The 23763-nt window shown below is 40.6% G+C and overlaps 1 protein-coding gene across 2 annotated transcripts; it reads left to right on the top strand.

Moving 5' to 3' along the window:
- Nucleotides 1-1279: 1279 nt before the first annotated feature.
- Nucleotides 1280-23713, top strand: TOM1L1 (target of myb1 like 1 membrane trafficking protein). 2 transcript variants are annotated; one of them, XM_062010888.1, is made up of 15 exons: nucleotides 1280-1519; nucleotides 1700-1784; nucleotides 4051-4129; nucleotides 9149-9298; nucleotides 9713-9832; nucleotides 11155-11262; nucleotides 11880-11996; nucleotides 15443-15576; nucleotides 17746-17806; nucleotides 19106-19223; nucleotides 20027-20123; nucleotides 20528-20588; nucleotides 21467-21554; nucleotides 21767-21839; nucleotides 22768-23713. In XM_062010888.1, exons 1-15 carry the CDS (start codon nucleotides 1462-1464, stop codon nucleotides 22829-22831), a joined length of 1413 nt encoding a protein of 470 aa, XP_061866872.1. In that variant the 5' UTR covers nucleotides 1280-1461; the 3' UTR covers nucleotides 22832-23713. The 2 variants fall into 2 exon arrangements, with proteins under 2 accessions (XP_061866872.1, XP_061866870.1); XM_062010886.1 differs by having other exon boundaries at nucleotides 11152-11262.
- The last annotated feature ends 50 nt before the right edge of the window (nucleotides 23714-23763 follow it).

The raw sequence follows: 23763 nt of genomic DNA, 5'->3' as shown, positions 1-23763 counted from the left end.
CCTGTGTTATCAACACTGTCTCCAGTGCAAATACAAAACATAGTCCAATCTTAGTGACTGTGAAGAAAATTAACTATCTCCTAGCCAAAACCAGCACAATGCCAAAGTCTGCAATGTGCGGTAGCGTATAGCAGAAGCTGCCACTCTCACTGCATTTGCAGTCTTCTTTTAAGATGAAAGAATTACGTGTGATCAATTTAACCAGCAAATAGCATCAGGTGTCAGTCTAAAACTGTACATTCTAATTTTTGCTGCATTTGAAAAGCCTGATTTTCTGTGGTTTTGCAAAGATCTTAACTCTTGTAATGCAAAACCGATCCTTTAAAGTCAGTTCTGCCATAAAAAGTTCTTAAAAATAACTGAAAGTACAAAATTCCCACCAGTCTTCTGGCCACTGTACACACTCAGGGAGGGTGTGCTGCAAGGCAGGTATTCTTTTCAACTTTTCACTCAAGTTTATGTAGGTTTCTAAGTCACAGATGCCAACAGGCAGGTTGGAGTCCTGGGGTAGGTTGGCCCCTGGCGTTCTGAGCTTTGCCTTACCAAATGTTATCTGGAGTCCTGTGTCCAGTTCTGAGCTTCCCAGCTCAAGAGAGACAGGGAACTTGTAGAGATTTCAGTGCAGGGCTACCAAGATGATGAGGGAAACAGAGGATCTTTCTTATGAGAAAAGGCTGTGGGACCTGAGGCCGTTTAGCCTGGAGACAACTAAGGGGGACAGGGGCAATGCTTTTTTCTGTAGCGTCCACTGACAGGACTAGGGGTAATGGACATAAGCTGGAACACAAAAAGTTCCACTTAAACACAAGGGAAAACCTGTTTGGTGCTGAGGTGAGGGAGCCCTGGCATAGGCTGCTGAGAGAGGGTGTGGAGGCTCCTTCTCTGGAGGTTTCCAAACCTGCCTGGACACATTCCTGTGCCCCCTGATTGAAGGGAACCTGCTTTAGCAAGAGCTGGACTGGAGGAGCTCTGGAGGTCCCCTCCAACCCCCACCATTCTCTATGATTCCTGTGGTTTCAGCTATTAAGACCCATTTAGGAGATGGCTGAGTTACCGCTGACTTTGTGATGAGCAGGTGGGGGGGTCCCATTGGACCTTCAGTACTGTCCAAGGAGGAAGAAAAGGAGAACAGGGCTATGTGGTCTCGTGTGCAAGTCCGAGGGGTGCTTTAGGTCCGTGACAGCGGTGCGGAGATGACCCGTCCGTGAGGGACGGCCGGCAGCGCCCGCCGCCGCGTGCCACACCAGTGCCACGGGAGCGCTGCCGCCCGGCCCGGCACGGCACGGCCCGGCCCGGCCCGCACGTGATCAGCAACGAGGAACCGCGACGGCACCTGGAGGCGGCTCCGCCCCAGTCCCAGGAAGGGAGCGACCGGCGGGGCAGGAGGGGAGCGGCTGGATCCGGCGGGACGGGACGGGGCTGCCGCCCCTCAGAGGGCGCGCTACTCTGCCGGCAGCGGTCATGGCTTTTGGGAAGGCTCCGAAGGACCCTTTCGGTACCGCCGTGGGCAGCCTCGTCGGTGAGTAACGATGGGGCGCCGCGCCCCGCCGCCTGCCCGAGGGAAGCCGGGGGGGGCGCCGGTTCCCGTCTCGCTGTCCGCGGCGGGACGGAGCCTCCCCGCGCTGCCCGCCCGGCCCGCCGCGGCTCGGCGGTGCTCGGGCTCCGCGGCCGGCTACGGCGGGTCCCCTTGGCCTTGCAGAGCGGGCGACGTTTGGAGCGCTGCAGACGGAGGAGTGGGGACAGTTCATGCACATCTGCGACGTGATCAACGCGACGGAGGAAGGGTGAGCGGGGCAAGGGGCTGCGGGCGGAGAGCGCCTCGGTTTCAGAGGGACCTGCCGCTTCTGTGCGAAGTGACTACAGCCGGGTTTTCGTCTCGGAGGTAGCACCGGCGTTGCTCGAGGGCAGGGCAAAATCGCGCAGGTGACAGCAGACATGTATGTGAAGTTACCCAAAACGCAGCAGCAGCGGGGAGCAGGTATCTTTGGTTCTTAGGGGAGAGTGTTGTATATTTCAGTGTCTCTTGCTCAGCTATCAGGGCTTGCTCAGATTTAACTTACAGGCTTTTCCCCATAGACAAGTGCTAAAGGTGGTAGTGTAGGTTTCTCAGCCAATCTGATGTGTTTCATATAACCTGTACCACTTGTCAGGCCAAACGCATACCTTTGTGCTCTGCAAAACGCAGCATAGGAGAAGATTTTGAGCATTTGGTTGCTTACAACTCTTTGGGTTTAACTCCATTAGAACTCCTCACTGTGCAGTTTCTCAGGCAGCCTTCATAACAGCAGGACTGGCTGCGTTTCTGTTCAGTGGGTTCCATCGTTTCAAGGCATGAGCTCCTTGGACAGAGGTATCCTCTTGAACTGATCAGCCACGTTCTGGTTCGCTCAGCTACTTGCTGCCTTGTGCTTCCCTGTTTCTACCTGTCAGAGGGGGAGAAGGAAATTTGTTCTCATGTAAGTTCTGCTTAAGCATTGCATGGCAAGAGCTCGCTGCTGGCAGTGGCATACTTCAATGCAGACTGGAGAGCTTTCTCTAGGAGAATGAGGTGTGCCTTCTTGCTTTCAGCACAAATATGTGTATTTTTTTAAATATCAGCTTTTCCTTCCTTTCAGGGTTTTTTTTTTTTTGTATCCCACACTCTCACCTGTGGCTCTTAGAGCTTGGAAGGTCAGTAATAACTGCCTCCTGGTCACCACCATAAAGCAACAGCACATTTTGATCCTCTGTTAGTTTTTACGTGGCACTTCTAGGCAACAGAGCTTTTATTTTTTTTTTTACAAACTGTTTCCTCTTGTGCATAGCTAATGCTTACAGAGGAACTCCTTATAGTTTCCTGCTAGGCAACTACTACTAGGGACAGTATGTAACAGGATGCTAGGAACAGCACAACTGCTGTATCTAATTAGGCAAATGGTTATTTTAATGCAATATCCAGCTCCTGACCAGAGCATTTCCAGATGTTTCAATAAGAGAAGCAAGAACCGGGAGTGGAGTAGTAATAGTAAAGCTTTCTGCAAGCGAAAGTTTTCTTCTCTGCTCTCATGCTCCCATCCATCACTTGATGCTCTATTATTGTGACTGGATATGACACAGGATTAAGAAAAAGAGCCAAATATGTTCTTTTTTTCTGCTCAAGTACAACAATATTTCAAACTGGAAAATGCAGTAGTAGTAAGTATTGATTTAATTTCATTGGCTTTGAAATATTTTCAACAAAGATTTCTTTTCTCTTTCTTACTGAAACATCGTATTATGCCTATTGCTCCCTCTTAAATTCTAGAGACATCCTAAAGAGACATTAGGACATCTTGTTTTTGTTGAGCATTGAGCTAGCCCTTGTAATTTTACAGTATAGATAGCCCATATTAATGAAGCAAAACTGTTTCCCACACGTGATAAACATGATACTATCTTCCTCGCCTTTCCTCCTACATAGATAGTTAAGAGATACAGGATGTATATATAGAAATCAAAATGACTGGGCTAGAAATGCCACTATTTCTGGGGTAGAATGGGTTGTCCATTTGTATCTGGTAATTACTTAGATGAGTTAAAAGCATCCTGCAATTATAAGATTGGCAGTTAGCCAAGACACCCCTACTCCTGACAGCACTCCCAGGAGAATAGTTTTTAATTGCATCATAGGTGAAAAATAGGTACCAGTCAGTTCTTGATACAGCTGGCAATTGTTACTCCCTTTCGTAGCAATAAAAGCTGCATAAGGAAATCTATTGTCCAGCAGTGAAATAACAAAATTTTGGAGGAGATTTTGCAGAGGAGAATAAGTTTATTTGCTGCACAAGTCTCTGGAGTAATGCAGAGTCTGCGCTAACAAACGTGATTCACTGCTTTGTTACTCTAGCTCGATGCTGAAGTGATTTTACTGAAATCAATGGGGTAATTGCTCTGGTTTTATGTGGGTGTAAATACAGGGATGAATTTGGTCCCATATCTCAGACTGGTATTTTTGGCTCTTGGATGAAGTTGCGAACTAAAAAAACAACTCGACTCCACAGGTAACTTTTTCTACTTAATTTCTTGTCACAGGCCTAAAGATGCAGTTAAAGCACTGAAGAAAAAGCTTTCAAAAAACTGTAACCACAAAGAGATCAGGCTTACCCTGTCTGTAAGTACAGCTATATTTATATTAATTAGACACTAAGGAGGCAAACATTTAAAACGATAAGGTGGCATGTAAATTATCCCTGACACAATTCTCCGGGATGTTTTCGGTCTTTGTTGTTTGTGTGTACAGCACTACCACAGTGCACATCAGATGGTCTGCTGGTGTTCCAGAGTCTTAGTTGATACATAAACTTGCTGTGATTTTGCCTTTTTTAAGCTTGTACTACACAGAAGTGGTATAGCTCTTGTTTACTCCAGTGACTCTTCCTCAGTGAGCGCCCCACCTGTTTGTGAAAGATACGGATATTGAGATATTGCATAAAAGGTGCATTTGACCATTCTGTTACCTTGTGGTACTGATCTTGGTTAAGCTAAGCGTGGTATGCAGCGTGGTGGAATGTGCAAGACCTGTTTTGTAAAGGTGTTATCATGTATAAATGACAAGCTTGAATGAAAGGGTAACAGTGATGAGTTAAGCAAGGGAGCAAGACGCAGAGTAAGCCACACAAGATTCAGGTATTATGACTAAAGGCTGGAGTGGCTGGAGTGAAATATCATCATTTTAGATAATCAGGATTCCAGAATCTTACAGTGTTTCTCACCTATCCCAGAGTTTTGGCAAGCATTGTGATTTCTGTCAGTTTCAGAGTTCCTGGTGTATGTTTACATAGTGCTCTGTTTTCCACCACATTGACAACTTAGGCAGCAGCAGGAAGTCTCTAACACTGTCCTAAGTCCAGAGTTTGACTTGAATTACTCTTGGCTAAGTGAGTCAGTGAGAAGGATCGTACCATTCATGTGTTAAGTTGTCAGGGATCTGTTTCTTTTGTGATTTGTCTGGAAATATTTTCTTTGCCATCTCCTTTTTTGGGATTGTAGAGGTGAGATTGTCTGCATTACACTGAGTACCATTACTCAGGAGTTTGGTATTTGTTGTGCAAAATCATTATCTATATCAACATGCTCTAAGAAGTGATTAAGGAAGATACGTGATTGATAGTGTAGAGTTTTAGGTCACTTAGCAATTGCCCAAGTGTCTCCTGACAAGTTAGGGATGCAGACATGTCCTAAACATACCGATGTGTACCTTCAGCTCTTTCCATTTCCGTACTTCTTTCCTGGCTTCCACCTCCACTGTCTCATGAGTCACCTTTCCATGTGTTCTGTGTGTTTGCATAACAGAAACACTTGCTTTCCGCTGTCATTGCAATCCCGGTATCAGATCTGCCTTCTTTCTCCTACAGTCTTTGTGCACCTTGGTCCTTTTCTGAATATCTGACACAATCAACTGGAGTTACGATAATCCAGTGCTTAGATTTAGCAGCCTTTCTTTAGATATTTACTCTGCAGATATACCCAAGGTGACATTACAGCTTAGCTCATAAGCACGTAGAAGTGGGAGAAGGATCTTGTTTCAGGTGTGTCCAAGCAATGAGTTTATCACATTGACCTGGAAGCTTCTTGTATTTGCTTGGAGATGGAGTTTGTTCCAGGTTTCAGTTTAGATTGTAGTTTAACACTTTCTCACAGTCACTTTTCCAGGCCCCTTTCTTCATGTCTGTTCTCACCTACTCACAGGTAGGTGTGTAACTATGCCTGCCAGGCAATCACATCTTTTGGCCCAGCCTCTGTTTTCAGAGGCAGGTTTTTTTCCCTCCCTGAGTTCCTTCATAATTTGTTGGTTTATTTTTAAAAAGTGGCAACCTTTCCTCCATCTCTCTTCCTGCTTTTGTTCTTATGTAAGATCTTCCATCCTTTGTCTCTCTCTCTACCCCAACTCCTTTTCATCTTCTTTGGTTTTTTTCTGTCCCCAGATCTGTTTTTCTCTGTGCAGTACTTTCTGTTTTTACATTCTTGGTTGCCTTAATGAAATTGTGCCTGTTACCCCTTTGGAAAGGGTTAGACTGGAACAGGAAGTCATTGCAAATGGAAAACCAGAAATAATTTGCAATTCCTAAAACACAAACCTCTCTTCCATCTTTAAAATTATTTTCCTCCCAGATTTCTACAAAAAATAAGGATTCTCTTTTTTGATGAACTTGTATTGCCTGTATTTTCTACAGTAGATGTGGTCCACGAGCTCTTGAGACTACATCAGATTGCCTCTCCTACCTAGATTAGATAAAACTAAGAAGGCACCAGACCTACAAATCACTTTTCTCTTGAAATGTACTTTGATCCACTTCTATTTAATCAACCTTGAAATTTTGGAATTTAATCTTTCTTTTGAAACTGCTTAAAGAGCTTATTCCCAGAGAATACAGACAGAGTAAAATGTGAAAGCCTTCATCTGAAGTAACATGAGTGCATGTGTTAGCCCTGATTCTGTCATTGAGCAGTGTTCCATCACAACGGTGTCTTCCTCCTCCTAGCTTACTGATTTACTTGGAGGAAGGAGGGTGGGTGCCAGCTATAAATGTCAGCTATGGCTTGACTTGATCTACTGAAGTTACCTAGGACTTCTGAAGTCACATGGCTCAAGGTGTGTGTGTATGTCAGGCCATAAAGTTGCCTCATGCATAGTCTTTGATAAAGCCAAGAGATCAGGTTTGGCGGTGTCGATTGTGCAATCAGAGTGAAGAGGATTAAAATGTTTAGGCAGGAATCCAATGAACTCTGTGTGTGTTATTTGACTTATTACTAATAGACTTTGGATGCATAAACTCTGTTTACGTAGTGAAGGTTGAGGCACCTGATCAGTTTCCTCCTAGATCTCCCCTGGTTTTGTAAAACATTTACTGCAGCAGTTTTGTTGCCTTCAATTTAGGTCTGAGAATTAGCCATGACAGACTACATCCATTTATTACAGCTTTATGAACCATACCTGTCTGCTTCAGATGAGTAGATAGCCCTATGGAATTCTGAGTGAGGTCTCTATTGATAAGGAAGGTGGTTGACTTCCTGTTACACCAAGTTCTCCTATTTTTGTTTCTACCGTACAGTTTGTCTTCACCTCTGTTCAGATGCCTTTTATCATTTCAGTTTTGTGTGACCCAGAGGCTTTGAGTGTGCCCTTTGCCCCCTTTTTTGCTCAGTGCAGGTCTCTTGGCATTAGTTAGCCTGGAACATAGCAGCTCTGTCAACTGAAACAGATCTTGAGTCTTGCCTGTCATTTAGATGAATTTTAATGGATTAATTGAAGTTAATTTGCAAGTTTGTTGTTAAAGCATGTTTCTATTGAGATCTCATTGTGCTATGTGGAACAGTGGTTCACTTGGCCACCTTGGGACTATTCATTCCAATGGAACTGCTTTGGAAGGTGAAGTCCTATTTGCAATGATAAATAACCATACTGAAATTCTACTGAAAGTTGTTATTAGTGTGAATGTGGCTTATTCATTAGTGGTCTGGTTAAAAATAATTGAGTAAAATTCTTCTTTTTCTTACATCAGCTTAGTTTCACACTGAGTGGGCTGCACTGGCATAATTGAGTGGAGGATCTACAACATTAGTTGAATACTTTCATTCAGAGGGTGAATACTCACTCCCTTAAGTAGGGAATTAATAATGGGGAGTAGCAAACCAAATTTCCCATGCACTGAGATGAAAATTTTTTACCCAGATCATCTTTGAAGTACTGCACAGGCAAATGACTTGGCTTATTAACATATGTTTCATGTACTCTTTCAAATGAAAAAGAATTATTCGAGCCAAGATTTTTTTGGTAATTATCCCTGTTATTTTTTTGCACAGCAGCTTGCCAGTTGTCTCTTTTTTTCTACCCTGTTTTTATTCCAGCAATATATTTTCTTCTGGTCTTAAACCTGTTCTCCTTTAAGTTCCTGACTACAGACAGAGAAAAATCCCCAAGTCCTGAAGCTAGAAAATGGAGTAGCGAAATGATTTCCACTTAAATATAGCCTACTCTGAGTGGGAGTTTATTTAACCTACTTTTTATCAAGCTTACAATAGCATCCCTTAAATTCTATGCATCCTTTTAAGAGTATGCCCTGTCTGCTGCATGATCCAGGGGAAATTTTGTCTCAAAACCCAAGATATTTTGCCAGCTTTTGTCAGTTTCTACCATTTGCTTTCACCTTTCTGCCTTCCCTCTTAAATTGGGAGGGAAAGTAAAGATATTGTTGAAAAGCAAAAAGCACAAGAGTGACCATTTTTCTCTATATGGGGCATTGTAATCCTGTAGTCAATCTCCAGATTTCAGCCAGGGAAGATGAGTTCTGTTCCTCATTCTGCACCTGATCTGACTGACCCCAGTTTACTATCAAGACTTGTACGGGCTTGATTCTAGGTGACTGAGATGAAGTGACAGCTTTTGATACCTCTTCTGCAAAATGGGAGTTGTAATTAACCACAAGGGAGAAGTATGATGTCATTATCGCACGCTGCTGTATTGGATAGAGCAGAAACGTTGTTTTCAGGGATCCTACTCTGAGCATTTCAGGCAGAGTTGTGGAAGCAGACTTCTCTCATGAAGATTAATTGGACAATTGGAACAGTTCAGCTATTCTGTTTCAAATCTGTGTGACCTTTAGAAAATATGGAGAAATTGTACTACAAGTTGTTGAATTTGTTCTTTTCTGGTTTTTCATTAGTCTCTCACAGGGCAGAAGAGAGACATTTAGTAATCTTGTTTTCTTCTCATGTAGAGCTCTTCAGAGTCTGTCAGACCAGGGTACCTATGTGCTAGGCAGGGAATTAATTCTATTACTGAATCTGTACAAATCATTTTTTAATGTTGTGGACAGATTTCAAGCTGTTAAGGTACCATGCATTTAGTAATTGCTGTGACATGGAAACAATAGTGACCATACTTCTCTGTTCAAAATAGTATGACTGGCTCACACATCTCACTTTGCATTGTGTAGGTGTAACTGCGCACAGTGAGCTACTGTTTGCCTGTAGCAGCCTCATCAGACATTCTAGTGAGATAGCTGGCAGTTATCTGTTCATATCCATTCATGCTCTTCCCCATAACACCTTGGAACAAATTAAACAATAGTAGTCCAGTCGGTGGCTTTTCCCTTAGTATCTGTGTAACAAAAGCTTTTTGTGTGTGCAGCTGCTTGACATGTGTATAGAGAACTGCGGCCCGAGATTCCAGTCTTTAGTTGTGAAGAAAGATTTTTGTAAAGACAAGCTCGTGAAACTGTTGAACCCAAGATACAATCTACCAATTGACATGCAGGAGAAAATCTTGACCTATATCATGGTAAGTCTAAATAGTGTTTGTGTGCCTGCTATATGGTAAATATGTACAATGCAGCCCATTTCTGTACTGTTACATGCTCATGCAAACCTCTTCCTAAAGCAGACTTTATTCTTGCTGCTCGTGCTACATGCAAGAGAAGCACAGACTGGAAGACAAAGGGAGAGAACTGGGAAACTATTAGCCTCTACCTTATATATTCCCAGTCTGTGTATGTGCTTCCTCTGTGGTTGCTCTTAAAAAGCAGGATGAGAGCTAACTTTGGAGCTTTTGTGGTTCCTGTTGCTTTGAATGAAGTTAACTGGAGTGGATGGAGGGAATGACCTGCCTTTAGGAGCACGTGGTTTAGAAGCACTTCTCTGCCCCACTGACTGTTCATTTCTGTGGCTGTTATTGTTCCTGTTATTTCAAAACTAGACGTGGGCCCGAGGTTTCCAAGGAATGGTGGATGTGAGTGAAGTAAAAGAAGTTTATCTAGAATTGCTGAAGAAAGGAGTGGAGTTTCCATCTTCTGACACCAGCAGAGGAGGACGTAAGGTGGGGTCACAAGGATACTGCATTAACCACTGTAAATCAATAACAGGATGTGTTAATTGTATGAGGTCTGTAGACAAAGAGGTGTGTTTGTTTTGGGGTTTGTTTATTTAAGTGCTCCAGGGGAGAATATGACCAACCTACTTAAGCACGTGAGCAGGAATCAGTTTCAATTATAACAGCTAAGATAACAACAAAGAAGCCTGGCCTATATAGTAGTTTATTGTTCAAATCACAGATGAATGAATATGTTCTTTAAAAGGAAGCATCTCTCTTGAGTCTTGCAAAGTGTGTAAAGGATTTGGGCACGCTGTTTACCTCCAAATGAGAGCTGAGTGCTCCAAACTTGTCAGCTCTGAAAGCTTTAAATAAAATGAGTAAGATTTTCATGAAAACACGTACTACTGTTCAGAATATGAGCATTATCTATCTCTTAAATTAAATCCAGAGTGGTAGAAATCTATAAGAAAAGATTACTGCCTGTATATCTTTCTAGCTATTTGCACAGCCCCTACACAAAAATGTTATTTAAGCATATGTCACAGGTAGCTTTGTGTAGCACCTAGGACATTAAGTAGTCACTAAGACATATGTATGGCTTGATCATTGGCCATCAGCTGAAAATACAGTCCATGTTTTAAAGTCATTTTTTTTCTGTTAGAGTAGTTTTCATAAGAGTCTTAGTAAATGTGAAAGCCATCCATTACTGTGTGGAACCTTACAATTACAGAATTAGAGGTCTGTAATCAGTGCAAGCAGGAATGTTTCAGGTTTGCTTGGAGTTTGATGGTTTAGCCCTGGCTGAGTGCCAGGTGCCCACCAAGTCGTAATATCACTCCCCCTCCTAAACTGGACAGAGGAGAGAGAAATATAAGGAGAGATTTGTGAGTTGAGATAAAGGCAGAGAGATCGCTCAGCAATTAGTGTCATGGGCTAAACAGACTCAACTTGGGGAGAAAAGGGTTTGATTTATTAATGAAACATCAAAACAGGGAGATAAGAAATAAAACTCAATCTTAACACCTCCCCTCCCCCCTCCCTCTTCCCAGGACTCTCCTTCCTTCCCCAGCTTTATCCTGTGATAAAATTTACTTGCAAACCCATTTAAAAGATATCTGAATTCCAAGCCTCCTTTCATTACAAAATGACCATTAGATTTATTCTGGTAAGTAGACCTTGTTCTACAAATTCCCTGGGAGCACTGGTTGTGAGAAAGATCAAACAACTGGGCATTAGCTGACAAAGATGTTTTGTAGCCCTCTCATCTAGATGTCTGGTTCAGTTCTTTTGTTAAACCCGAACTCTGCTCTTTTGTCTTTCAGCAGACTTCATCTCAACCTTCTAAGAAGTCATCACCATCTCCTACTAGTCCTGCAAAATCTTCTTTACTGCCTCTTCCCACGGGCCCAACATTATTGTTGACTGCTGAGCAGGTGCTGTAGTACAGGTTTAGAGGAGGGCAGGTCCACTTGAAATGTACTGTTAAGGTTTCCACAACCTCAGTGCATAGACCACTGGAAGTGACCACCAGCTCTGTGGCATAGCTCAGGTTCATTGTCCTAAAGATGTTTTATATGCTGATGTGGTAAAGCTAAGTAGGCAGAAGGGAGTTCAGTACCCCAAACAGAAAGTGGAGTCATTAACTCAAGCATTAGACTATCTGATGATGTCTTACAATGTTGTTATGCAAATTGGTAAAAGTTACTTCAAAGACAAGTGTGAAAGCCAAACTTAAATTTGCATAATGCTTGTGTGAAGAGATTATTCTAAAAAGCAGGAAGGGAAGGATAATTCACTTCCATTCCTACTTGGATTGTGGGTAACTAAAAAGAGTAACAGTAACATTAGTGAGAGGGATTAACTGTAAGGGAAATGAGTGGCACTGCCAGACTTAGATCTTAATTTGATTGCACATATGAGCCATGAGAGTAAAATAATGCTAATTAGGCCCATATTATACCCAGTGGGGAGGAAAGTATCTGTTAGAGGTAAGAATTTTTCTGCTTGTTCTGTTCACCTTCACAATATTCTGTCCTGTTGAACCAAATAGATTGGGAAACTGTACAGTGAACTGGATATGGCAAAAATGAATGTGAGAGTCATGTCATCAATATTAAAAGAAAATGTTCCTGGCTCTGAAAATCCAGATGATATGAATCTTTTACAGGTAAGTGAAAATTCATTTGTAGTGTATATGGATTTGGTTTAGTTAGTGTTGCATCCTGTCTTTTAACATCTGGATTCAGAATGCCAAATGGAATCCAGCAAAAGGTTTCTATCTCTGGTTTTGCTCAGCTTTCAGTTGTCTCCTTCACCTTCCCTTGACATCTGGATAGTCAGGAAAAGACGATGCAGCCTGCAATTCAAATGTAAGCTCTAGGGAATTCCAAGGGCAAAGGAATTTCATAATGGAGCGTTCTCTGTTAAGCATGTTCTGTCAAACAGCCCCAAGAACATTCCAGTTGAAAGCAGTTGCCTTGTGGAAAAATAGATGATGACACAGTCTCTCTCTCTCTCATATCCGTCCTGGAGTCCTCAGTGCTCTCTTTATTATTACCAGTACCTTAAAGGTAGACTGAAGGCCAGTGAAGAATATGAAGCATTGGTTTTGTGTGTGTGTGACTCAGAGATTGGGAGCTTGCTGTGCTGTAGATGAATTCACATGCTCTTAAAGTGTAGCCTGAAGGAAGTGTATTGCAATAGCCCAGTATAGATCTGACAGTGAACATCTAGATGTTCTTTCCATGATGACCTTTAGTCTACTTGTTCATGCAGCATTTTCTATTTCGGAAATCAAAAATGCAGTATTCCTTTAGCATTTCAGCAGTGACCTATGTGAATGGATGGTTTTCTCTTTTATATTGTCTGCCAGAGTTTTAAAAGCTTTTAGCACATCCTTCTGGTTTTAAACCTACCTCCAGACCTCTACGATGAGGAAGCATCTTTGGTAATTTGTTAGCATCAAATGTGCTGGGGAACTGATCTAATTTTTGCAAGACTTTAGTGTGCTTCTCATGCCCAGTGCAGAAGTTTTTCCTGGCAAAGCACCCTTACTGAGTGCTGTTGGGTTACCTTCAAAGTCATGCTGTTCAGCTGTGTCCACTTACGGATTTGCTCACAACTGGAGGTGAGATACGGAGAGGAAGCAGCATTTTGCCACTGTGTCTCTAAAGACAGGTAGCACTGCTGGTCTGGGGGAACCAGATAGGAGGCAGATGCAATTTCTCAGGGGTTTTTGCTTGCCTGGAAATTCCTTGTGTCTCCAACACCATCTCTTCTGTGAAGGTACAAGTCCAAAGAGGAAAGGCCTGCAAAGTAACAGTGTGAGCAGCATAGATTTTAAACACAGACCAATGGCTGTTGCAATAGATTGTAGAGATCTTGCCTTGCCTGTGCTAAAGGATTGAGTATGGGTTGTTCCAGCAATGGACACCATCTAAGCAGCTAATCTATGTGTGTTCCATACATAATGTTTCAGTTCTGTAGTACTACTGCCAGGGATGTTGTGAAGGTGCAAACTGGCATTAATGATTTAACCAGCCAGTGAAAGATACTCAAGTATGAAAGTACACTGGTTTAACGTACTTGGCCACCTATGTCCAAACCATAACAAGGTGTTTGTGGTTGCAAAACAGGAAAAGTGTGTCTTTCATTTCCTGTCTCCTACCGTGGCCCTTCTGGATGTGAGTGTGCAGATTAGGTTGCCCACAGTAGACCAGTGGATTCTTATTGACACTCCCAGTAATAAAATTGTTGGCAAAAGTTTGAGGACAGGGTGTGGAGTTCCTACTTGTGGGAGAGTGACTGAAAACTCATTCCTTCTATGTTCTTTTTCTCTGTTGTTCTTTCTGTTCATTTCCCTTGTGCACAGAGTGATACAAAGCATCCCACATGGCTGGACTGTTCCTTTAACAATGTTTAATGTTCCCTTTTGTTTGTGGCTTTACTTGGATTAGGCTTTTATTGTCAGAGAATAAAGTCTTCTATTAAGAGCTGCTTGTTCAGGCTTTGGTGGGGGGTCAGAGACATTAATTTCAGTCCTGATTATTTGGAGTCTCTTAATAAAAACTATAGTTAGGTACACTTTATCAGTGCAGCATATTTTCAGTTCTGTGGCTTCATTAGTGGCTAGGCTCCTCCCTTTCTCCACCCTGCTTTGGACAAGGCTTCAGATAGCAGATCTCACTTGAAATCCTGTGCTGACCAGTTACAGCAGTTAAAGAGAAACTAAAGCTCAGTATCAGCCAAGAAGAGTAACACACTTTTGTACTGGATAGTGAGTAGACATACTTGGTGGATGTGCAGGAATTTGGGTCCAAATCATCAGCTGATAAGAATCAGCACAAATTCATCGGAATCGCTGCTGATTATTACACCAGCTGGTAGTGCATCGTTGTAAAACTCCAGTTTTGAAAACATATGAGCATATGCATCGTTGTAGGTTAGGAGCAAAACCTAGCAAATCCATGCTTGAAATGAGTGTCTCCATTTTCTTCTTTATTGAATACTGTATTTACAAAGGAGCTAGTCTGCCTGCATAATGGAGTCATAAGAAATAACACATTTTTTAAATGTGGATCAGGTAGTAAAGTGTGCAATTGGAGAGGTTTTAAGTTTAATTACAGACATTAAACTGAATGTTTTATCCTATCCTATGAAGATACAGTACTGAAGGGTACAGTGCTCTGTAATCCTTCTGCAGATTTGGCAAAGGAGTGCAGAATTTCTTTTTACGTAAATAAAATCTTGAATTTATGTGAAGGGTAAGACTTTTTGAAGAAAAATAGATCACTTTGCAAACAACAGCAGAGCAATTCCTGAATAGCAGTGTGCAAACAGAATAATTTCCCCCTTTTTTTGGTGGTGGTTTTTTTATCCATAAGCAGAGACAGCCAGCATTTGGAAGTGCACTGTGGGGGTAAAAAAATGTTGGCTGAATTGAAGTTCCTGTTGCTAAAGAATTTGTTTCTTTGAACATGAGAAGTCTGGAGTGGAGAGAAGTATAAATAAGCTATCTTCAACTGTCAGTAAGGCAAAATGCTGCTCAATAAGCTCCCATCATTCTCCTATCTGATTCTGATAGAGGTGTGTTACTTTCTCAAGAAGTGCATAGATTAAGTGCATTCAAACTTCCCCACTTAGAGGAATAGTTAAAGCAAGAGATTTGTGTCACAGAGCATTTTTGTCCTTTAGACTGCTATTGTCTTTTCTGCAAGCAGACATTGAACAAGATCACATCCATGGGAAGTATCCTGCTGAGTTTAATCAGCTTCAAACAGGATCAAATCAAATTTCCTCTGTATCACCCAGAGGGGTCTTCGTTATTTTGTGACTTGTAATTTAGACTTTAGAGACATATCTTTAAAAATAAAGGTGGTTCAAGAGGTAGGGCTTGGGTAGGAGTGCTGGCTGTGATGATAGTTGTCAGCCTGCCCTGCAGAGATCAAAGACATGAAAATTATGCTATTCACAACGTTTGGTATGTGTGTGTGGTTTGTGTAAATTAAGGAATGGTACCCATGAGTCTGCAGTACTCAGGTATCTTCCTCTTCTCCAGAACTGCCAAATTTGGAGACCACAGTTCATTTTTTTTTGTTCCCCTGCCTTGCCCAGAAACTGTACAAGACCTGTCGGATGATGCAGGAGAGGATCATGGAACTCTTGGTGACAGTGGAGAATGAAGATGTGATAGTTGAGTTAATACAAGTAAATGAAGATCTGAATAATGTCCTCCTGGGACATGAAAGGTAAGTAAAGGGCCTCTCTCCTCACATCTGGTATCCTAACATCTCCTCACATCTGGACAGGAAATCAGATGGAGGCACACACAACAAAAATAATTGTGGGATTTGACATTTCTTTTTGTTAGTGCACAGTGAACTTGTCATCAGCTTGCTACAGGCTCTTTGGTACTGGTGATGGTCCTTATCTGTATGTATGCTTCCAGAAAAGAATATTTGTTCTCCTTTCTAAACAACTTTGACAGCTTTACTGCTGGAATCAGCCATGGAATAGCATTCTGCCTCATTGCATGCATAAGGAGTTGCTTGCTTTTCTCAGCTGGATGGAAACATGCTGTTCTACTTGTCTTACAGCAAAGAATGTTTCTTTCACACATGGAAGCACTGTAGTGCTTGCGTTGACATCCTGTGTTACTTGTCTGTTATGTTATTGGTAACATGACTAGATGCTAGAAAAACTGAAATTCATTTTAAACTCTAAATTCCAGGATTATCCCCCTAAATATCACATACCCTCCTGGAGAGCATTTTGCTGTAATAGGAACTAGGCTTCGATGTTGAGCAGTTGATCCCCTCTGTGGCTAGGAAATGTTGTAGAAATAATTATGCATGAAGTACAATCCTGTATGATTAAATTTAGCAGATTTCGAGCAATTAGTCTGCTTTTTAGTCCTCTTCTGAGTGCTATCACTAATTCTTTTGTGTGTCAAGGCACAAACTTTGGGCCTAATCTTGACAACATGTAGTTTTGATTTATTCTTAAATCTTATGTCTGCAGCAGCATTGGCATATTTTACAGTAACTGTCTTGAAAGAATTGTGTGCTGACTTCTTACTAAAATGAAAAACTTCCTAAAGCAAAACAGAAACGAAATTCAGTGGATTTATAGAAGCTGAACAGAAGTCAGATATGGGCTTACATTTTTGTTACAACTGATGAAAACTGGCAAAGCTAAGAACTTCCTGAACTATATATAGTAGCTCATGGGTATAATTCAGCAAATTCCTTATGAAACACTCACTTGGTGATTGAAGGAACAATTAATTGACCATTGTGAAACTGAAAACTACTGTGGTTTAGTACTAGTTATGGTTTATATGAAAAGAATCTTCCTGGGTGCAGATACATTGCACTTCAGAGTTGCTAAGTATTAAAATGTCTTTGGTTAATGCTTGCTGCAGAAGATCATGTGTAAAGGACAAGCCGATTTTTAACTAGCTGCATCTGTTTCATACTGTGTGTATTGTTTGAAGACAAGTCATGCTGCACTCTCTGTTTCTGATTATTAATGTAGAGCCAAATAATCGCCACTGTGCAATAAACTGGCCTCATGTATGTAACGCTGCCTCCCTCTAGTGGCTCTAGTGGCTCTAGCAGTTTGCCTGTATTATACATAAACATTTTATGTTCTCCAGTTGGAGAGGTTTCTTTTCTTGTCTTCTTCCCTGCAAATATACTATCTCTGTGTGCCTTACCAGTATGGTAACCCTGAATAGCAAATGCAGTTATATACACAGCCTCATGTCCATGCCATTTTAGGGCTCTTACTTCTGAAACAAATTGATCTGGATGCTGAGTATCACTTGACTGAGCCTCCCCTGGGCTCGATGTAGCACTGCTATGACTCCTAGTACATAAATGTTTATATATGTCGATCTTTTTTGTTGTTTCCTTAAAAAATAAGCAAACAAAAGTGTTTAAAATACCTGAAGTAATGACGGGGCTGTGTATCAGAAAGGATGTGTGGTTTGTCCTAAGATGGCATGAGGGAATGTGAGGAACTCTGAGGATTGAAGGCTTCCTGGAACTCAGTTGGAGTGTTCTATTCAGAAGGAGCCAGATTTGGCAAAGTGCATGTTCATAGTTATTTATCTGGCACAGAGGCAAACTTTCTTGTCAGCCATGCTTTGGTTTTGTTCTGGAAGGAAGGGATAGTTGTCTCCAAAAATGAGCACAAGAACAAACTGGTGTTAATCAGAGGCCCACAGCCCTGGAGAAGACCGAGTCAGATTGCTAGTGCAGAGACAAGTGCCCCAGAGAAAAGCACATGTAGTGTTTGTTTGGTGCCTCAGGAGTCATTTGAGAATTGAACTTCTATTATAACTGGTTTCATATTCTTATAAATTACATTTATAGAAATGTAAGAATGAACATTTGACTCTGCAACTTCAACAGGTTCTCTCGAAACAGAGTTCGTTTTCTGGAGAATCAGAGGATAGAACGTGAGCGTGCAGAGGTGAGCAATAACAGCTGAGCTTGTGAAGTGCAGGACTATAAACATCCCTTTTTCTGTTGATTGTGATAAATACAGTTTTGATATATGCAGACTTTTATTCTCAAACTGAGACAGGATAAAACAGGCTGATACTGCTCATGGGGTTTTTTTAAAGTCTCACTTGCAGTACTTCATGCAAGTTCATCTAGTTACATAGCAAATAATGTCAAATCTAAGATGGAAGCTTGGCCAGGGAAAATCTATTCTAATGCTGGTTTATTACTTCTACAGCAAAGCATTAATATCAGCCATATACAAAATGAAGAACCATAATGTTTCTTTTCATTTGTTCTCTGCTAAGCATTTACAGACTGGAATGCTATTACACTACCAGAATTCACTATTACTGATGGTTTTTCCTGGGTTGAAAGCTTTTTCTGAATTGTGAGAAATGGCTTGTAGCAAATGACTGGCCTTTATTGACTGATAATTATAGTTGTTAATTCTTTTGCCCAAAGTAGTTCTGCACATGTTTCAGCTTGTGAATGCTGAAATGCAGCTGACAATTATTTAAGAAAAGGTATAAGATGATCTTGTCACTGGAAAGACACTATTGCTACATTCTGGTTATGGAGATGGATGTTTTTGCTTGTTGGATGCACTGTAGGATTAGTTAATAGTCCAAATGGTGCAGTCCATGCATTTTGATATTACTCGGGAGTCTCCAGGTTTAAAATGCATCTTTTTTCCTTTTAAAATCTGCTATGACCAAACTCATGTGATTCAAGCATGAGGTTTTAGTGAAGTCTTTGGTTAGCTACACTTTTCATTCTAACACAAGTGTCCCAGGAAACATTGCTGTGTTTTTTGAACTTTTCCCATCCAAAACAGGACTGTAATAAAATCAGTCTCCTCAGTATATATCAAATCTCAATAACATGAGTAAGTAGCATGAAAATAATTGCACAGGATCAATCAGAACATTGATATCAAATCTGTATCTAAACAAGCTCACAACTGCTCTTCAGAGTTAAGTCTGTTCTGTTTCCTACTTCTGAATTGTTTCCCTTGATTTTTTTGAAACAGCTGAAACTGATCTTTTCTGGAAAGCATTTTTTGTTTCATTAGGTGTCTTTCACACCAAAAAAGTTGTTAAATCCTGATCTTCTTCCCAGTTTTTCAATATGCTGATTGTAGAAGTTTATATTCTGTGAAAACAGCAATTTTGTTTAAAACTATACAAGGTCGTTTTTAAAACAAACAACCAACAAAACAAAACACCAAAACCCAAACAAACTTTATTCCTTTTGAAATGTGAAGCTATACAGGAAGCAGCCGACCGCTCCCTCAAGTGATCTACTTGACCTCTCCATAGATTCTCCCTCTCCTGTAGCCACAGTGGTGCAAACTGACTCTGCAGCGTCTCCTTCAGGCCTTAGTAAGTGATGAATGTGCATTTCCCTTGCACTTTGTTTTCTTAAAGCAAACCAACAGGAATTTGGTGGAGGAATGAAGTTGCTGTAAGAAAGAAAACAAAGATACTCCTTAACTTTAAGGATATGCATTAAATCTCCTTAAAAGGAGAACTGATGTGCATACATAAGAAAGTGTAAGCTAGTGTAAGGTTCTCTAAGTTGTTTACAGTGGAAGTAACAATCTTTTTCTCCATTATGTAAATGTGAACAGTAGAATGTGCTCTGTTTTCTATTACAATGAAGCCTATAAAGCAGTTTGGTAGTTGCTTCTGTAGGCTTGGAATAAAGCAACACAGATACACTCTTCTCATACCATTTTGATGCCCTAAGCTTTTTCAGGAGATACTTGGTGTTAGTTGGCTTTGAGAAGGGTATTCATGTCCTCTAACTTTAGACTACTTTCATAGTCAGAGGAGTGAGTAAAGCTCCTAACTTCAGTACCCTGAATTACTGTTTGCAGAAACCCCTCCTTTATATCCACCCTAGGAGTAAATGCCTATAATTCCATTTTGGTCTTTAGGAACAATGGAAGTTTTAACTCCTGTCTGCCATGTATAGCACTACTGATGCTGTGATGATATTTTAAGGAGATAAATATATTGCATCTAAAGCTTTCTCAGAGTTATTAAAATTTTATCTTTCATGTTATAAACACCAATTCATTTCAGGCTTCCACACAAAATACCTTTTCGATGTTGATAGTACAAGTAACTAAGATTTGTTTAATAATGTTTAAGTGATGATTAATTATCACTTTGTATTTCAGATGGCATATCTGCACACCCTGAAGATAAAAACAGGCATCATCCATCAATTTATCCACAGCTAGATGTAGCAGCTACTACAAAAGCTCAGCAATTCCCGTGAGTAATCTCTTGTCAAGAAATAGAACACAGGTTTACTACACATTAGTCCAGGAAAACAATGAAAACTACTTGTGTGTTAGACAATTGTTAACATGCTTAAAAATATAGTACTCCTGCAGCACTGTTTAGTCATAGACATGAATTTATCTCAAAAGTCAAAACATACTTGAGATCTACACAACTTTCTGCTACAGTGTTGCAAATGGTGCACTGAAAGGAATAAACAGGTCAATAAGAAGAGTTCAAGATAAAAGTGTCCTTGTAGTTCCCTACCTTTTAAGTGAACAGGACAGTGGCCCACCTGGCCATGCTGCTCTTGGTTGTGACATAAAGACAGACCAGCAAAAAAGGATTTATCAATTAGAAGATACATTAACTATAAATGTATTACTCTCTCCTAGATTTGCAACTGAAGTACAAAACAATAGTGTAAGCAACCCAGCTGGACATTCATATAGCAATGTGAGTAATGCACATGTTCAGAATAATCATTCTTTGCTGGCAGCTGTCAAAATGAGAACTGTTTGGATTTACCACTACTGCTGTGCAAAAGGGATACAAAGATCTGTTCTTTGTCCCTTCCTTATAGATGGGGGAACACTCTGTGTTTGGTGACCAGGCTAACTTTCATCTTTTGATACTGCAGATGTTGATGTGGAAGCATATTTTCTCAGGTCCAGCACATTCTCAGGAGTGTTTGCAGAAAGCAGTTGTTCTATTGTTCATGTTTAATCTGTTGCTGTGTGAAGCAAGCCAAGATCACCTCCTACTGACATCATCTTACTCTGGTGTATTTCCTATCTCAAATAAGATATTAAAAACAAACCAAAAATACTTCACCAAACAACCAACCAAAATACCCCAAACACTTAAAAGCCAAGTACAGTGAGGGACAAGTGGCATATGCTACAAACAGAACACCCATGACAGAAGGAATGCAAATAACACAAAGGGGCTTTGAGGTAATGTTATACATTTAAATGCTGTTCTGTGGTAGGCAGTATGAAATAGAAAATTTGAGAAGCAGCCCCCAAACACACATGCATATACACTATTTTAAACCAGAAGTAAATGCAGATATCTGTTCTGTGAATACTGCTGTCTGTGTAGTGCAACAAATTACACAGAAGTTATACAAATAACTGTAGTGCTATAGATAACAGCAAAAGATGTTTTGAACTTTCTGTAGGGAATGGAAATTAAATAGATGGGTAATTGTTGACCTTAGAATTTATCTCCTGTAGTCTGAGTCTAAAGGCAAGTCAGCAGTAATATAAGTTAAGTCAAACCAGTTGTCAGAGAACGGTCTGTTTATGCACTGTTTTGCTTGATGTCCTTAGTTGCTGACTCTTTTAAGCCCAGTGCCTCTGAATCCAGTAAATCTGCAGAGTGAACATACTGCATCGTTAAATGGACTGTCATCAGCAGGTAATAAATACTGCAGACCAGCTAACTTTCATGGAGATATATTTTTCTTGTTGGAACTCAAGGGCTTTATGTAATGACTGTTAAAGAACGGGAGCAGGAACAAACATTGACAAAATCTCATCTTGCTCATGACTTCTCTAGGAATGTCTGTCCATTTTAGAATTTAAAGCAAGTAGATACATGGGATTTATCTACCTGTCTTTATTCTTCAGCTGCATCAAAGAACAAGCCACAATCACCTCATTACTATGAGATAATGGAATTTGATCCCTTGGCTCCCACTGAGTAAGTAACTTGTAATATAAATAACACAGTTTTCTTAGATGCCAAAGCAAGGCTGCTCTGAGGTGGCTTTTTCTTCTGAGTGGGAAAACTGACCACACTATTTAGACTTAAGTTAGCTGACCAATTGCATGGCTAATGCAGATGAGAGTGGCTTCCAATATTTCTGGCATAACTAAGGTATAAACTCCTATAGCGTGTTCATTGATCAGCATCTGTAAAAGTGGTGGGGTAATGCCATGTCAAAAAGGATTTACTAAAATTCTATGCAGTGATATGAAAAGGTGAATAAAACCTGGAAAAGGTCCTGGGGGAGGAAGCTAATTGACACTTCAACACAGGTAGTTCTGGAGCAATGTAACCAAAGTAATTCCTACTCATAACAATCATGTCTATGAATGTTCTTCAAGAAAGTCAGCAGTGTAAATGTAAACTACAAAAGGGAATGGATGCTGGGATTCTCCAGAAGGTCAAGTAGTTAGAAAACTAACTTGAAGCTAAATAGTTGGCAGAACTCCCTACCAGTAAATTGCAAAAAAATGAACCGTCTACACAAAACTTATTTCTGAGAAACCATCAAATTCCAAGGAAGAAAAATCTCAACAAAGCTTTATTTCTTTCTTTTTAACCAGTGCAGTAGTTGCATGCTGGGTGCAATACTTGCCATTTGCATTTTGCAGTCCTATTCCCAAACTTACTTCATCAAAAGTGTCAATGTCCAGAGGTATCTCATTAAATGTAGCATCACAGGCACATCATGGGATTGGCTTCTTGTTTCCATGGAAACCTGGGCATCCTGCCACTGATGATCTCCTGTTAGGCAAACACTGTAAACTCTTGGCAATTGGTACTCGGGCAGGATTTCATTGGTGCATTTTATCAAAATGAAACAACTGTGATATAGGAGTCACCCTGGTTCCTCTTCTTTCAGAGCTGTTTATGAAGAAATTGATGATGTGCTAAAGAAAGAAGTAAAAAAGCATACAGAATGCTGAAGGTGGAGGTGAAGTCTCTTACTGATCACATGTTACTCTCTGCTGGTCCTATGCAGTGCTTCCTATAACCTTCCTGTAACCTACAAGTGAATAACAGAACAGGTTTTGTATGTTCGCACAACAAATAAGTACTGGGATATTTACATGGAAGTGGAACACTGTGGTAAAAGAAACTGCAGAATCCACTTTCTATTTTGGCCTCATTGCTGTGTTCATCTCCCCAGAAGTTTAGAAGGGGATTTTGCTATGCAGGACTTCTCTTGAACTTGGGCTTCCTCATAGTTGTCTGAAGACACAGTGTTACTTTCCTACATTCGTATTCTGGATATAGAGTTTGTTTTCTTCTTAAAAGCCTCCAATATAATTGGATTTTTGTCTTGGTAAGAACATGAGGTGCTGTCATCCATGTTTAACAGAACAGAAAAACCCTGCTTGTTCCTCTGGCATTGCATTCATTTACTCAGTAAATATTGGAAAGGGATCAATCATTTCTTTCAATGTTCCTGCCCTGCAGAGATTGTTGTTCTGGTGAAGGAAAAGCTAATCATCTACAATGCAGATGAGCAATAGTTAACCATTTATTTTAATCAAGTTGTTTAACCCTGTTAATAACAGTTTTCTCTTTTATTAATAGAAGTGCCTTATCTATTTTAATGTTGAATGTAAAACATGCACTTTAACAGATAAGAGTTCTCGGAATTTGTACTCCATATAAAATTTGAGAACTTGGTTCATATCCATAGCTGATAAGCTAGGTTGGGTTTTTTTTGTGAAATACTGCATTTTAAACATTCATTATGTTAACTGTTCTAAGTGATAATTTCTCAGTTGGTTTTGCAATTTCTGTACCATAAAGTTCCAAATAAACACAACTGCTTACTGAGAAGTTAACCCTCATTGCTTTGGAGTTCTTACAGGTGATGATACATTCT

The sequence above is a fragment of the Colius striatus genome, chromosome 18, assembly GCF_028858725.1.
Source record: "Colius striatus isolate bColStr4 chromosome 18, bColStr4.1.hap1, whole genome shotgun sequence".
NCBI classification, from domain to species: Eukaryota; Metazoa; Chordata; class Aves; order Coliiformes; family Coliidae; genus Colius; species Colius striatus.
This window is presented reverse-complemented; position numbering and strand designations above follow the sequence as displayed.